The sequence below is a fragment of the Theropithecus gelada genome, chromosome 2 (genome assembly GCF_003255815.1).
Source record: "Theropithecus gelada isolate Dixy chromosome 2, Tgel_1.0, whole genome shotgun sequence".
Lineage (NCBI taxonomy): Eukaryota > Metazoa > Chordata > Mammalia > Primates > Cercopithecidae > Theropithecus > Theropithecus gelada.
In genome coordinates, this window is record NC_037669.1 from 52385063 (window position 1) to 52397582 (window position 12520).

General features: G+C 42.9%; 1 protein-coding gene across 8 annotated transcripts in view; it reads right to left on the reverse strand.

Moving 5' to 3' along the window:
* Positions 1–510: 510 nt before the first annotated feature.
* PPARG (peroxisome proliferator activated receptor gamma) overlaps positions 511–12520 on the reverse strand; it is a 147769-nt gene continuing 135759 nt past the window's right edge. For all 8 annotated transcript variants that reach the window (XM_025377456.1, XM_025377458.1, XM_025377454.1 and 5 more), the window contains one exon: positions 511–969. In XM_025377456.1, coding sequence (XP_025233241.1) covers positions 722–969 — 248 coding nt within the window. In that variant the 3' untranslated portion in view covers positions 511–721. The remainder of the gene's footprint in view (positions 970–12520) is intronic.

Consider the following 12520-nt stretch of genomic DNA (forward strand, 5'->3'; position numbering starts at 1 on the left):
GGCCACTGGCTCTGTGGGTGCACAGTGGCATTGATTAGCAGGTAGTATATGAATAGGCTGCTGGTGGTGAGTGAAAATCTCGGTTAGGATTGTGGAAGAAGACTGAATTCTGGGTAAGCCCAGGGATATACTGCATATCAGCATATCCAGACTACAAAACACATGCTCTGAGCCGTCTGATTCTGAAGTTCCCCTTCCCTTCTTAGTTCTGATTGTTAAAGCAGATGTAGAGTTCCTAAAAGTTGTAAATTGAGTAAAAAATTAATTTACTGAGAATGGAAGTGTATCAGCAGTTCCACTCACATATTTTAAAATGTCTAAGAAGGAAAAGAAAAATAAAGGAAGAAGGAAAGGAAGGAAGGAAGGGAGGAAGGGTGCGAGGGAGGGAGGGAGGAAGGGAGGGAGGGAGGAAGGGAGGAAGGGAGGGAGGGAGCGAGGGAAGAAGGAAAAGAGGGAAAAAAGAAAGCCCAGGGGCTAGGGTGGGAAACACACAAGACTCAGTAAATGAAATACTATCAGCAATTTCATAATATGGTAATTTTTAATATTAAAAGTAAATTGTAAATGTGTCTTTATAAACAATATGCATAAAATAGATCATATTCTAAAACCGTTTCTTTTTAAAATGCTTTTTCACAGTAAATTTCTTAGGTGTCAGATTTTCCCTCAGAATAGTGCAACTGGAAGAAGGGAAATGTTGGCAGCGGCTCAGGACTCTCTGCTAGTACAAGTCCTTGTAGATCTCCTGCAGGAGCGGGTGAAGACTCATGTCTGTCTCCGTCTTCTTGATCACCTGCAGTAGCTGCACGTGTTCCGTGACAATCTGTCTGAGGTCTGTCATTTTCTGGAGCAGCTTGGCAAACAGCTGCGAGGACTCAGGGTGGTTCAGCTTCAGCTGGAGCTCCAGGGCTTGTAGCAGGTTGTCTTGAATGTCTTCAATGGGCTTCACATTCAGCAAACCTGGGCGATCTGGGGAAGCACAAATGGAAAACACAACACGGGGTTCAGTCAAAAAATCCTCTGGGCCCCGCCTCGGAGGCCTAGGGAGCTCTACCAAGCAACTCATCTGTGGTTTTGGTTTGTTTTGCTTTGTATCTTAAATAGGTGGGGAGCAAGGGTAAGCAGATAATGGGTGAGAACTGAGGATGTAATCAGAACCAAAATAATCAGAGGTCTTTGCAGGGGCTTTTTCTGGCCAGGATGGAATCTGTGTGGTCAGCTGATGGAGCATGGCATCAAAACAATTTCATTCCCCAAATGAAGTTTCCTCTGCTAACATGTTTCTACTCAGAAATTTCCTTTTTCCTTTTTTTTTTTGAGATGGAGTCTTGCTCTGTCATCCAGGCTGGAGTGCAGTGGCACGACCTCAGCTCACTACAACCTATGCCTCCCCGGATCAAGCTATTCTCCTGCCTCAGCCTCCTGAGTAGCTGGGATGATAGGCGCTCACCACCACGCCTTTCTAATTTTTGTATTTTTAGTAGAGATAGGGTTTCACCATGTTGGCCACGCTTGTCTCAAACTCCTGACCTCAAGTGATCCACCCGCCTTGGCCTCCCAAAGTGCTGGGATTACAGGCATGAGCCACCATGCCCAGCCAGAAATCTCCTTTTCAATTTCTGCTCCTTCCTGATGAATCCATGTTTTATAGCTTCTACTCAGTTTCTTATCATAGCTTCAAATATGCTCTTTTCACAAATATGCTTTTAAAAAAAGGCTTGTGTTTTTGCTTGATTTGCTTATGCTGTGTTTGCTTAATATGGCGTATTTCCAAACGACAAAACACAGTTTTAAAATACTGATACATTTTAACAGAGGTTTCTTTTGAGTGGCAAGATTGCAAGCAATTTTCACTAGTTCTTCTTTAGATTTTTTCTTTAGTTCAATTTGCAAATGGTGAACTTAAATACCTTTTAAATATTTTACTTTTTTCTTTATGTAGATCTTGTTAGATTTATTCTCAAATACTTTATAGCTTCTATTGTGAATGGACCCTTCATTTTCATTACATCTAATATATCCCTGCTGATGTGTAGAAAACTAATTGATTTTAGTATATTGAAACGATTCCAATTTTCTGAACTTTTGTCAGATCCAATAGCTTTTAATCATGGATTTCTACTTTTTTTGGATAGATAATTGTATCAGCAATGGTAGCTTTATTTCTTCTTTTGCATCATTAACCTTTCTCATTTCCTCTTCTTGCCATAGTGTGTTGGCTAAAACCTCCAATATGGGATTAAATAATAGCAGCAATTCTTGTTTTATTCCTAACTTTGAAGGAAATGCTTCTAATGGTTTATCAGCAACTATGATGTTTGCTATAGATTATGGAGGACATGTTTTACTCCTGGCTTATCCAGGGGTTTAAAAATTTTAATTTGTTTTAGTCAGGAATGTTGTTGAATTTTTATCAAATGCTTTTACATTTCTCTATCTAAAGAGCTATGATATCTTGAAGAGTTATGGTTTTTATCTTAACCTAGCACAGTGAATTACATTAACAGAGTTCCTTATACCCTTGTAGTCACTTGCTAATATTTTATTATAGGGTTTTTGTACTTGTAGGTGATACTGGTTTAGAATTATTTTGGGGGCCATTCTTTGCCTGTTTTAGTAACAATGTTAACTAGCCTTATACACTGAGTTGAGAAGTTTGCCTTCTGTGTCGACATAGTAATGATCTGTTCCCTGACGGTTTCTTAGAATTTGTTTGCAGAACCATCTGAGCTTAATGATAAATCTATCATTATCTTTAATTTTTCTTCCATAGTTTTTATCTATTCAGGCTTTCTACTACTTATATGGTAAAGTTTTAGTAATTTATATTGGAATAAAGTTGTAGATGATATTGTCTTAGAATATGAAATGTATTTATTCATGCCCCTTAACTTAATCTTAACTTAATGCTTTTTCTTTTCTTTTTTTTGAGACAGAGTCTTAATCTGTTGCCCAGTGGAGTGGCATAATCATGGCTCACTGCAGCCTCCAACTCCTGGGTTCAGGTGATCCTCCTGCTTTAGCCTCCCAAGTAGCTGGGACTATAGGCATGAGCCACCACACCCAACTAATTTCTAAATTTTTTGTAGAGGTGGGGTCTTGCTACATAGCCCAGACTGGTCTTGAACTTCTGGCATCAACCAATCCTCCTGCCTCAGCCTCCCAAAGTGCTGGGAACATAGGTATGAGCCACTGTGCGCAGCTCTTAGAGCTCTTTATTTGTGCATTCTCTCATTAAAAAAATCTGATTTGGCCGGAGAATGGCAGGAACCCGGGAGGCGGAGCTTGCAGTGAGCTGAGATCTGGCCACTGCACTCCAGCCTGGGCGACAGAGCAAGACTCCGTCTCAAAAAAAAAAAAAAAAAAAAAAAAATCTGATTTGTCAAAGGTTTATCTAGTTTTTGCTTTTTTAAAAAAACATAACTTTTGGTTTATTAATCAAGTCTGTTTTTAAACATTTTGTGTTTTGTTTTTAATTTATTGAATTCCTTTTTAAAACTTTCTTTAGGTTTACTTTCTTCTCTTTTTCTAGTTGTTTTGAGTTGAATGCTTAATTCATTTGGTTTGGTATTCCTTGTTCTCTAATAAATGCATTGAAGCCTCCACATGCTCTTCTTAGTGCCACTTTGGTTTCATCCCATGGGCTTTGATCAGTGGTACTCTCATAGTTCTTTTCTAAACAGCTTGTCTTACAATTTTGATTTCATTTTTAACCTAAGAGTTATACAGAAGCATGTTTTTAAATTTCCAAGTAAAAAGTTTGGGTTTCAGTGTTTGTTTTCTCATCTCTAAGTTTTATTTTCTAATTTCCAGTTTGTTGCCTTGGGTTAGATTATAAGGTTTTCTCAGTAAGGCTCACCAAGAAGACAGGATATTCACTTGATCATCTATCTCGTATTGATTTCAAATTTGAGCTCTTGAAGGCTATTTATTTTCTTTTAAAAATTGTAACTCTTCTCTCCTTCATGGTATGAGTTTTACCCACCTTTAATATCCTTCATGACCTGGTCCTGGTCATCCTCTAGCCTCAGTTCTGTTTCATTTTGCTCCACGTTAAGCCATATTAATCTATTTCCATGCCAAGTTCCTCAAACACCCTATGTTCTGTCAGGACTCTGCACTTATTCAGATTTTATTCCTTCTGCCTGAAATGTTCTCACCTTCCCTTCACTCTTCTTATTGACTTCAACCATTTCTTCAAAATACAGACTGTGGTGGGATTCCATCCTGAAATCCTTCCTCAACAGTATCCCTTCCTCTCTCCTGTTCTTCTCATCTCCTTTCTCTGGGTCCCACAGCACCTTATAAACACCTCAATCACAGCTATACTAGTAGATTACATTCACTGAATGGTTATTATTTTCCAAAGATCGTGCCAAGGGCCTTATGTACAATATGCCATTTAATCTTCACAATAACCCCACGAGGTCATACTTTACAGAGGGAGAAATTAAGACTTAGAGAAAAAAGTTGCATCCTACGAAGATAGGCCACTTGCTAGTAAATGCAGAACTGATATTTGGATCTAAGTCTGTCTGGTTCCAAAGGTTCTGTTCTTATTCCTTATTATCTTGTATTGTAAGTTCTGACTTTCTTGTTTCTCCCCCATTAGACCATGAGGTAATAGAGGGCACAGACTGTGTTCTGATCGTTTCTGAACCACCAGTGGAAACACAGGAAGCATTTGGTCGACTGAGTTAATGAGTGAGAAGGCTGTTCTGGCCAAGAGCCCTGGATCGAAAAGCACAATTCTCTCGGCTGGTGAACAGGCCTGAAGGCAGAATCCCTACACAATGAAGAAGTCTCCTGTAAACTATGTTTTCCTGTGTCTAATAAACTCTAGTAACCTTTATCCATTGAGATGAGGCTCAAGAGAACAATGTGAGATGGCAGAGTGGTCTCAGAGTGGGATTTTCAGAACTCTAAATATTCTTCTAAGGTAACTTTCATATTTTTTTTCCATTAAAGAAGGAAATTGGTCTTTAGTTTGATTTTTTTCCCTCTCAGGTCTCCAACATATCCCATTGACCAGAATAAGTATAAGTTTCTTTTTTAGATTTCAGCATTCAATCCTGGAACCATCAGCAAAAGATCTCAGATTCTGAGAAGGAACAAATGATCTGGTCCTGGTCTGGAGAATTGGGCCCCTGGGAGCATGGGGCCTTCCTCACCGTTGCTATATGGGAACGAAAAAGCCACTGATGCTTCACTGAAAGCTGGGCCCCAGACTGGCACCTTGGTTTAATGACTACGGATCCTCCGGCTTGATAAATACATGCATCTGAAAGGCCAGAGGCAGAGGTGTGTCTCTGGTGCCAAGAGACAGGTGCCGAGAGAGGCCCTCCTCGGCCTGGGGTAGGCCTCTGCTAACTAGACACTGGCTCCTGAAACCTTTCTGCCGCTCCTCCTTCCTCCACCTGCTCCTTCTCTCTCTTTTTTTTTTTTGGTAGAGACAGAATCTCTACATTGCCCAGGCTGCTCTTGCATGCTGGGCTCAAGAGATTTGTCCTCCTTGGCCCCGCAAAGTGCTGGGATGACAAGCGGGAGCCACTGCTCCCAGCCTCCTCCTTCCTCTTGAGCAGCACCACTGGGGTCAGCCCTTGGGCTGAGGAGATGATGTTAATCTACTAGGTCCCGTTTATCAAACCAAGCCCTAACATGCAACTGATCAGGGCTTGCTGGAAACACTTGGCTCCGATGCAGTGTCATGGAACTGGCCTCTCTAGGAGTGGAGAGGGATCTGGTTTGGATTTTCAAACCCCTCTTTGGCAAGTTATTCTTTATGATGTGATGGATGAAGCTTGGCTGAATTGCTGAAATTTTGTGGCCATGGAGTAAGTATATTTTCTGCAATGATAAGTTAGATCATTTACAGATCAGTCCCATTGTCCCCCTGACTGAGCCTCCGTTAAGGCAAGATGGTTTAGGGAAGGAGGGCAGCAGAGAAAAGTTGTATATTTTACATCTAAGGCTTTCACTCACCAGCTCTGTGACCTTAGGAAAACTGATTAAGATCACTAGGCTCAATTTTCTTGTCTAAACAAAACAGATCAGACTAAATAGATAATCTCAAAAATCCTAATTCAAAAACTATAAGATTTATTCTCATTTGTAATTCCCTCTACATAATTCAGTTGGGGAAATATACTCAAACATCTAATTGAAAAAGCACATTAACATTAAACTTAAAACACCTGACTTACTTAAACAACAGAAAAGCTTCCTTTGGTCTTCAAGCTCTAGTCAACGGCAAAAGAGATCCATCCTGCCAAAGTTGTTCCCTACCCTCCACCCTCCAAGTGGTCACAACTCCCCACTAGTCTCTTTCCCTTTCTGTTCCACGCACATTCAGTCCTTTACTGAGCTAAGCCAGGTGCCACAGTTGTGCCACATAAATCCATCCAAACACCCAGACTGTGCCAGGGCCTTTCTCTTCTCTCCATTCCCAACAGCCTAGTGCCTGAAAAGGCACTGCTCCCAGGAGGCCCACCTGAGATCCTCTCCCTGCACCTTGCTGAGGTTACAGTTGAGTCTGGTGTAGGGCCAGGGCCAAGGGTCCTCTCTGCTCGGGTAGGCTGCCTAGAAGGCCCTTTTGGGAAGTGTGTGTGACTCAGACTCCAGGACTGAGCACTCCAGGAGGCTGGAGTCAATTACTAGTTCCCTACTCCCCAGGCTGTGAAGAATTGGGAAAGAAACCTTTCCGGTCTCCATCCACACGGTCCTGGAATTGATTACAGAGCACTGTTGATTATGGGCAAAGCTTCCATCTTATCCAGATCTGGTTCTGTGAAGTGGAGGGTTTATTCAAAGCAGATTCAAACATGCTGGTCCTCTTGAGATCTGCCCACCTGGGCTGGGTGTTTCCCTAGCACAGAGTTTCTCAGGAGGTGTCTCAATTAGGGAACCAGATGACCACAGCAGTCTCCTGAAGGAGAGGCAGGAAAACTAATGTGGGGAGTTTTGTCTCTATTCTAGGAGTTGCTCTCCCGGCTTTCTGCATCTTTTCCTATTGGCTCTCTGATAGAGACTAAAGTGAAACTGACTGTCCCTAGGGCGTTAAAAAATAACAAAACCAAACACAAATCTGATTGCAGGGCAGCTGTAAACTGATCCACAGACAATGAAAGACCTTAGCTCAGGTGCAGGCCGAAAACTGGAGGGGAGGCAGGGCTACTTAGGGAACTCAGTACTTTGCAATTTAACTTCCTTTTGTGCTTCCTCTCAAGTTTCCTTTATTGCACTGCTCCCTAAATTCACAGGCATGTTCTAGGAGGCAGTGGATTGGGAAGCTGAAGACTTGAGTCCTGTCTCTCTTCCACTTAGTTTCTGTGGACAAATCATCTAATCTTTCTGGATTTGGGCTTAGTTTTCAAGACAATGGCATTTCTTTCATAAGTGCATGGTGAGAATGAAATAGGTAGAGGAATTTTAGAACATATTATAATTCTTGTGTTCGTTCCAATAAAGGCAGTTTCCATGGGTTTGGGGTCAGGAGTGTAAGTAGGAGTGGATGGCATATCAACAGTCAGGAAATTGAAGGTTTCTGAGTTGTTCTTGGTTAGAGCAGAAATTCAGAAGCTCAAGAAAAATAATGCCTGATGCAGACACGTTTGAGGTGTCAGGCAAGTTCTCATTCCTGTAGTCGAGTGCATGTAGGCAAGGTGGTTTAAGAACAATAACAAAACAAAAAACCCACGGAGCCCCAATTCACTACTTCTTGAAGAAATGATGCTGGGAATTTGGGGGTACTTTTCTGATCCAACCATCAGAATCACAGTGGGCCTACACGGAATTCAGCAAAGTACCACGGTGTGGCCTATAGCAATTCCTTCCCACCATCCTACCGATAGGGAAAGATCATTTAGCAAAGTTATACATGTGTCCTCTTCATATTTAAATTTGAATTGGAGCTTGGTCTAGTGCAGGGATGATCAATTCTGGCTACATATTAAAATTATCTGGGGAGACTAAAAAAGCAAACAAATGCCTGGGAGCCATCCCTAGAGATTCTGACTCACTTGGCCTGGGGTATGACCTTCAGGATTTTTAATAGTTCCTGGGTGATTCTAATGTGTGGCCAAGGGTGCACACTACCAGCTGAGTGAGAAGCAGTTGGAATTACAACTCTGCAAGCTAGGTAACCTTGGACAAGTTCCCTCACCTTTCTATACCTCGGTTTCCTCACTTTAACAACTGGAGCTGTAGCGGTAATTTAACTCATAATGTTGTTTAGAGGACTGACGGACATACGGAAGGTGCTTAGCACAGTGTCTGTTGCACAGTGAATTAGCTATCACTATTTTCATTACTGCTCTGTAACCGTGCCTCATTTTCTTCCTACCTTTCTTTTCCTCTCATTTCTCTGATTTTCTTGGGTCCTTTCTATATTTTTCCTATTCTTTCTTCCTCAATTATTGCTTTCTTCATCCTTTTTTACTTTCTCTTCAGCCTCCTCCCCCTCCACCCCCGCCCCCCGCTGCTTTCCGGATGTTTTCCCCTTTTTATTCCTGGGCCTGCACCTTGCTGGGTATTTATAAGAACGCTAGCAAGGCCACCTTACATTAATCAGAGGTCTGAGCCATGGATGATTTGAAGAGCAATGTAGTTTACTGCTGCTTTCAGGGAAAGGGGATAACATAAAATAGAGATCTTGCAAATGCTTTGACAAACAGATAAAGATCATCTGTAACCAGCACATTCTGCAGTGAACACACATGTTGCTGGTACAGCCTTCACTCTGAAGTGGGTTAACATTCTGACACTCGTCGGTTTAAATAACAGTTTCACATTTAATTGCTTCCCCTATCTATGCCTGATAACAATAATATATATGACTGGGCCGGGATGGTGGAGCGGGATAACCTTAATAAAATCAAACCAGCCAATATTTTCTTTGATCCGCCCATTAAATAGCGATTACATCTCAACTTGCCTCATCTCAGACACTCTACTCCCACCTCTAATATGCAACTCCCAAACCACAAACCAGAGCACAAGCCCATCTAGTGACAGGGTGGGCAACCCTTTCCTGTGTGCCCTGTTCAAAGCCCCTCCACTTGACAGCACCACCAGTGGAAAGTGAGCATGGGCTGTCATTTCCGGGTCTCTCAGAGTGAAAATGGAACCTGAGATTTCTGTCCCACCCTGGGAAGCCCTTGTGTCCCTACTTCTGTACACCCTGGGGTTAGGGGCCCCTTATCGTTCTAGTCATTCCAGGTCACTCAATTTATATCCAGCCACGTGGTTTGCTCCCCACCTTTTTGTCAGGACCAGGGGAGCCGTCTGCAGTCCCCGCTTAAGCCTAGTGGTGTATGTACATTTCTGCTTCTTCTCTGTCCAAGAAGAAATCTGACTGGGGCTGGAAATGCAGGGTGGGAGGTAGAGGAAGAAGGGTGGTGCTGAAATAGGAAGAATGATCCCTTCCAAGTCTCCCACTAACCTGCCATCTCCATGCCCTGAATCCATCTGGTGGCTCTACCCTGCGATGCTCTGGGCAGGATAAGGGGAGGGAAAGGAAGAGAGAAGGGAAGACTAAGAACTCCTACCCTTCCTTACTCCCTCAACCTCTGGAAATGGCAACAGCACACCAAGGGCAGTAAGTGAAGTTAAAACCTGCCAGGTATGACTTTTCTCCACCCCGCTCCCCCGCTGTGCTCCTTGCCAATGTCTCTGAGAAAAACCTGTGATCTCAGAACACAGGCACACTCTCTAAATATGGTCTAAACACATGAAGTCCCCAAAAAGTTCATGGGCATTCCTGAAGGCTGGGAATCCAGCAGTCCTGCCATTCCCTGTCTCCTTTGGGGGCCACAGGACGTCCGAATCCTCCCCACTTCGAGGCCCTCCCCTTCCTCCAGGATTTCTTTCCTTCTGGGTTTTGTTCTCAATCCACACCTAATCCCCTTAAAGTGATAGTTGATAAAGCGATTAGCTGATATCTCCTCGGGGTATTTATATTGTAATAAGCGATCTTAAGAATCACTGTTGGTGGCATTTCAAGCAATGTGACTGGCAGGATTGAGTGGCGCTGCTTCAAATTATATCATATAGGGCAAAAGGGAAAATCAGCATTTACTGTGTGCTGAACATGTCCCGGGCATTGTGCCAGAGGCTTCACATCATGTTATTTGGTTTGCTCAGGGTACTGATAAGGAAATTAAAGCTCAGGGAGGTAAATAATTGCCGCAAGCACACATCTAGGAAGCGAGTGGGGATTTGGAACTCCTGTTCATCTGATTCCAGGGCTTTACACTGTGCCAGCCTGCCTCTTCTGGTCTCCCTACTTGTGACACTGGTGAGCCCTCCAAAGATTTCTCTAGGACTGATTGATGCCTTCACTACCTGTATCTGTTAGGAGTGAGTTGAACCAGTGCTGGGTTTTCATTCTTCCTCACTTGCAGATGATGTGTCTGAACGTCTTGGTGAACTGTGCCAGTCTGGAAGTCTGCCTGGGGTCACTCAAGAGTTTAAACACATATTGTGAGAGCCCAAAATGATAAAGTACCCCAGAAAGCAGCCCCGACTGACCGGCTGAGCCTCTTCCAGGACTGCCGGTGTGGGATCAGGAATGACTCAGCATTCGACCCAATAGTCAGTCTCTGAGGGCAAATCCAATTGCTTGCTTGCTCACTGGGATGGTCCCAGCCTACCATGCCTGGGCTGGGGAAGGGGTTTTATTTCTCAACAGTCACAGATAAAGATGCTTCTATATTTTACAAACAATAAAAGCCTGTATATGTATATGTTTAAAGTATATCAGATGATTCTAGGATGTTTCGTCTCCTCCCCATCGTTCTATCCCCGCCCTCAGCTCTCTGGTTTTTAGAAATTCGGTGCCAGTTGAAAACTCATAAATAAACTTCACCTTTGTCAAACCAAGTCTATGGGGTTATGAAAATGGTGAACTAATGGGACATTTCTAGATAACTCAAAGCGAGTCATTATTCAAAGCCATTCTGCCAACTAGCTGGGGGGGCAGGGTGAGAGGAGTGGCCTAAGAGAAGAGCCTCATAAGCTATGCAGAAACAACATAGGTGCCCGTAAAATTTTTTTCCAGTTAATAAATAAGTGCTATTACTCTCGGACACAATCGTAGCCCAGATAGGGGACAGGAACTATGCAATAACACTCTTTGGCTGTCGTCCTGCTCAAGAGAAAGCAGATATCCTTGTTTATTTGCAATATTACAAGAAAAGAGAGAAAAACAACTTTCGCCATGTAGGCACCAGCCTGTCTTGTCCAAAAAAACTCTACGGATGAGGGAGCTAAATCTTTAGCTGGTACAGGAGAGGTGGGAGAAAGTGGGCTGATTGTTGTTCACAGTATTTTTAATATCTATGTTTTATAATATTTTGGGTTTGGTCTCCTCTCCAGTTAACTAGTAATGCAGATGATAGCAGATGAAGAGGGGGTGGAAGGCACTGGGCTGTGCAGAAGCAGAGACTCCATAAGCCGGAGTTTCCTCCAGGAAAGCAATGGCCTATTCAAGCAAGTGCACCCAGCCTTTTGTTCCAGAGAGAAGACGACACTTTCCATTTTAGAGCTGGGAACAGTTTCAAGATTTTGAAGGGCAGCTATGGGACAGTGAAGAGAGATGAATACACCCAAACCCAGTGCTCCTCAAACTCAGTGCTGATGGAACACTGGTGTTCTGTGAGCTGGAGCGAGCGTTCTGCTGTGACAGCTGCGTCAGGGTTATTCTGTGTGTTTCTGAAGGGCAGGAAGAAATGAAGGGACTGGATGGTATTTCAACAATTTAACATTCCTCTCATACATTTTTCTGCAACCACTTATCTATATTAGAACCCAGTATAAGATGGTATCTCATTAAGCAGAGATGTGTTTACTCAGTTATTTAAAGTTTACTGTCCATTTTTGTGGGGAGTGCTGCAAACAGTACCATTATTTCCAGCTATCTGCTGGCTGAACACATTTAAGAACCAGAACACCAGTCTTCAGCCCTATCACCAGGCCCTATTCCTTCCTTAAGTAATTTTCAAAACCTAGGGTGTTAATTTTGTTAGACACATTAAAATGGTGTCTTAAGGAGGACTTTGGATATTACTAAGTAATATCTGAACTATAATCTGGAGATGCTTTTTCTTTTCTTTTTTTTTTTTTTTGAGACAGGGTCTCACTCTGTTGCCGGCTGGAGTGCAGTGGCACAATCACAGCTCACTGCAGCCTCAAATTCCTGGGCTTAAGCAATCCTCCTGCCTTGGCCTCTAGAGTAGCTTGGACTACACATGCATGCACCGCCACACCTGGCTAATTTTTGTATTTTTTGTAGAGACGAAGTCTCCTTATGTTGCCCAGGCTGGTCTCAAACCTCTGGGCTCAAGGGATCCTCCCAATTCGGTTTCCCAAAATGTTGGGATTACAGATATAAGCCATTGTGCCTGGCCTTGGAAATTCTTAATTACAGTATCTGGAGGCAATATGGAAATAGGCAGTTTTTGATAACTGCCAAAGAACTCTAGGACCGAAGCAATTAATTGAGATGCTTCCATATCTCAATACA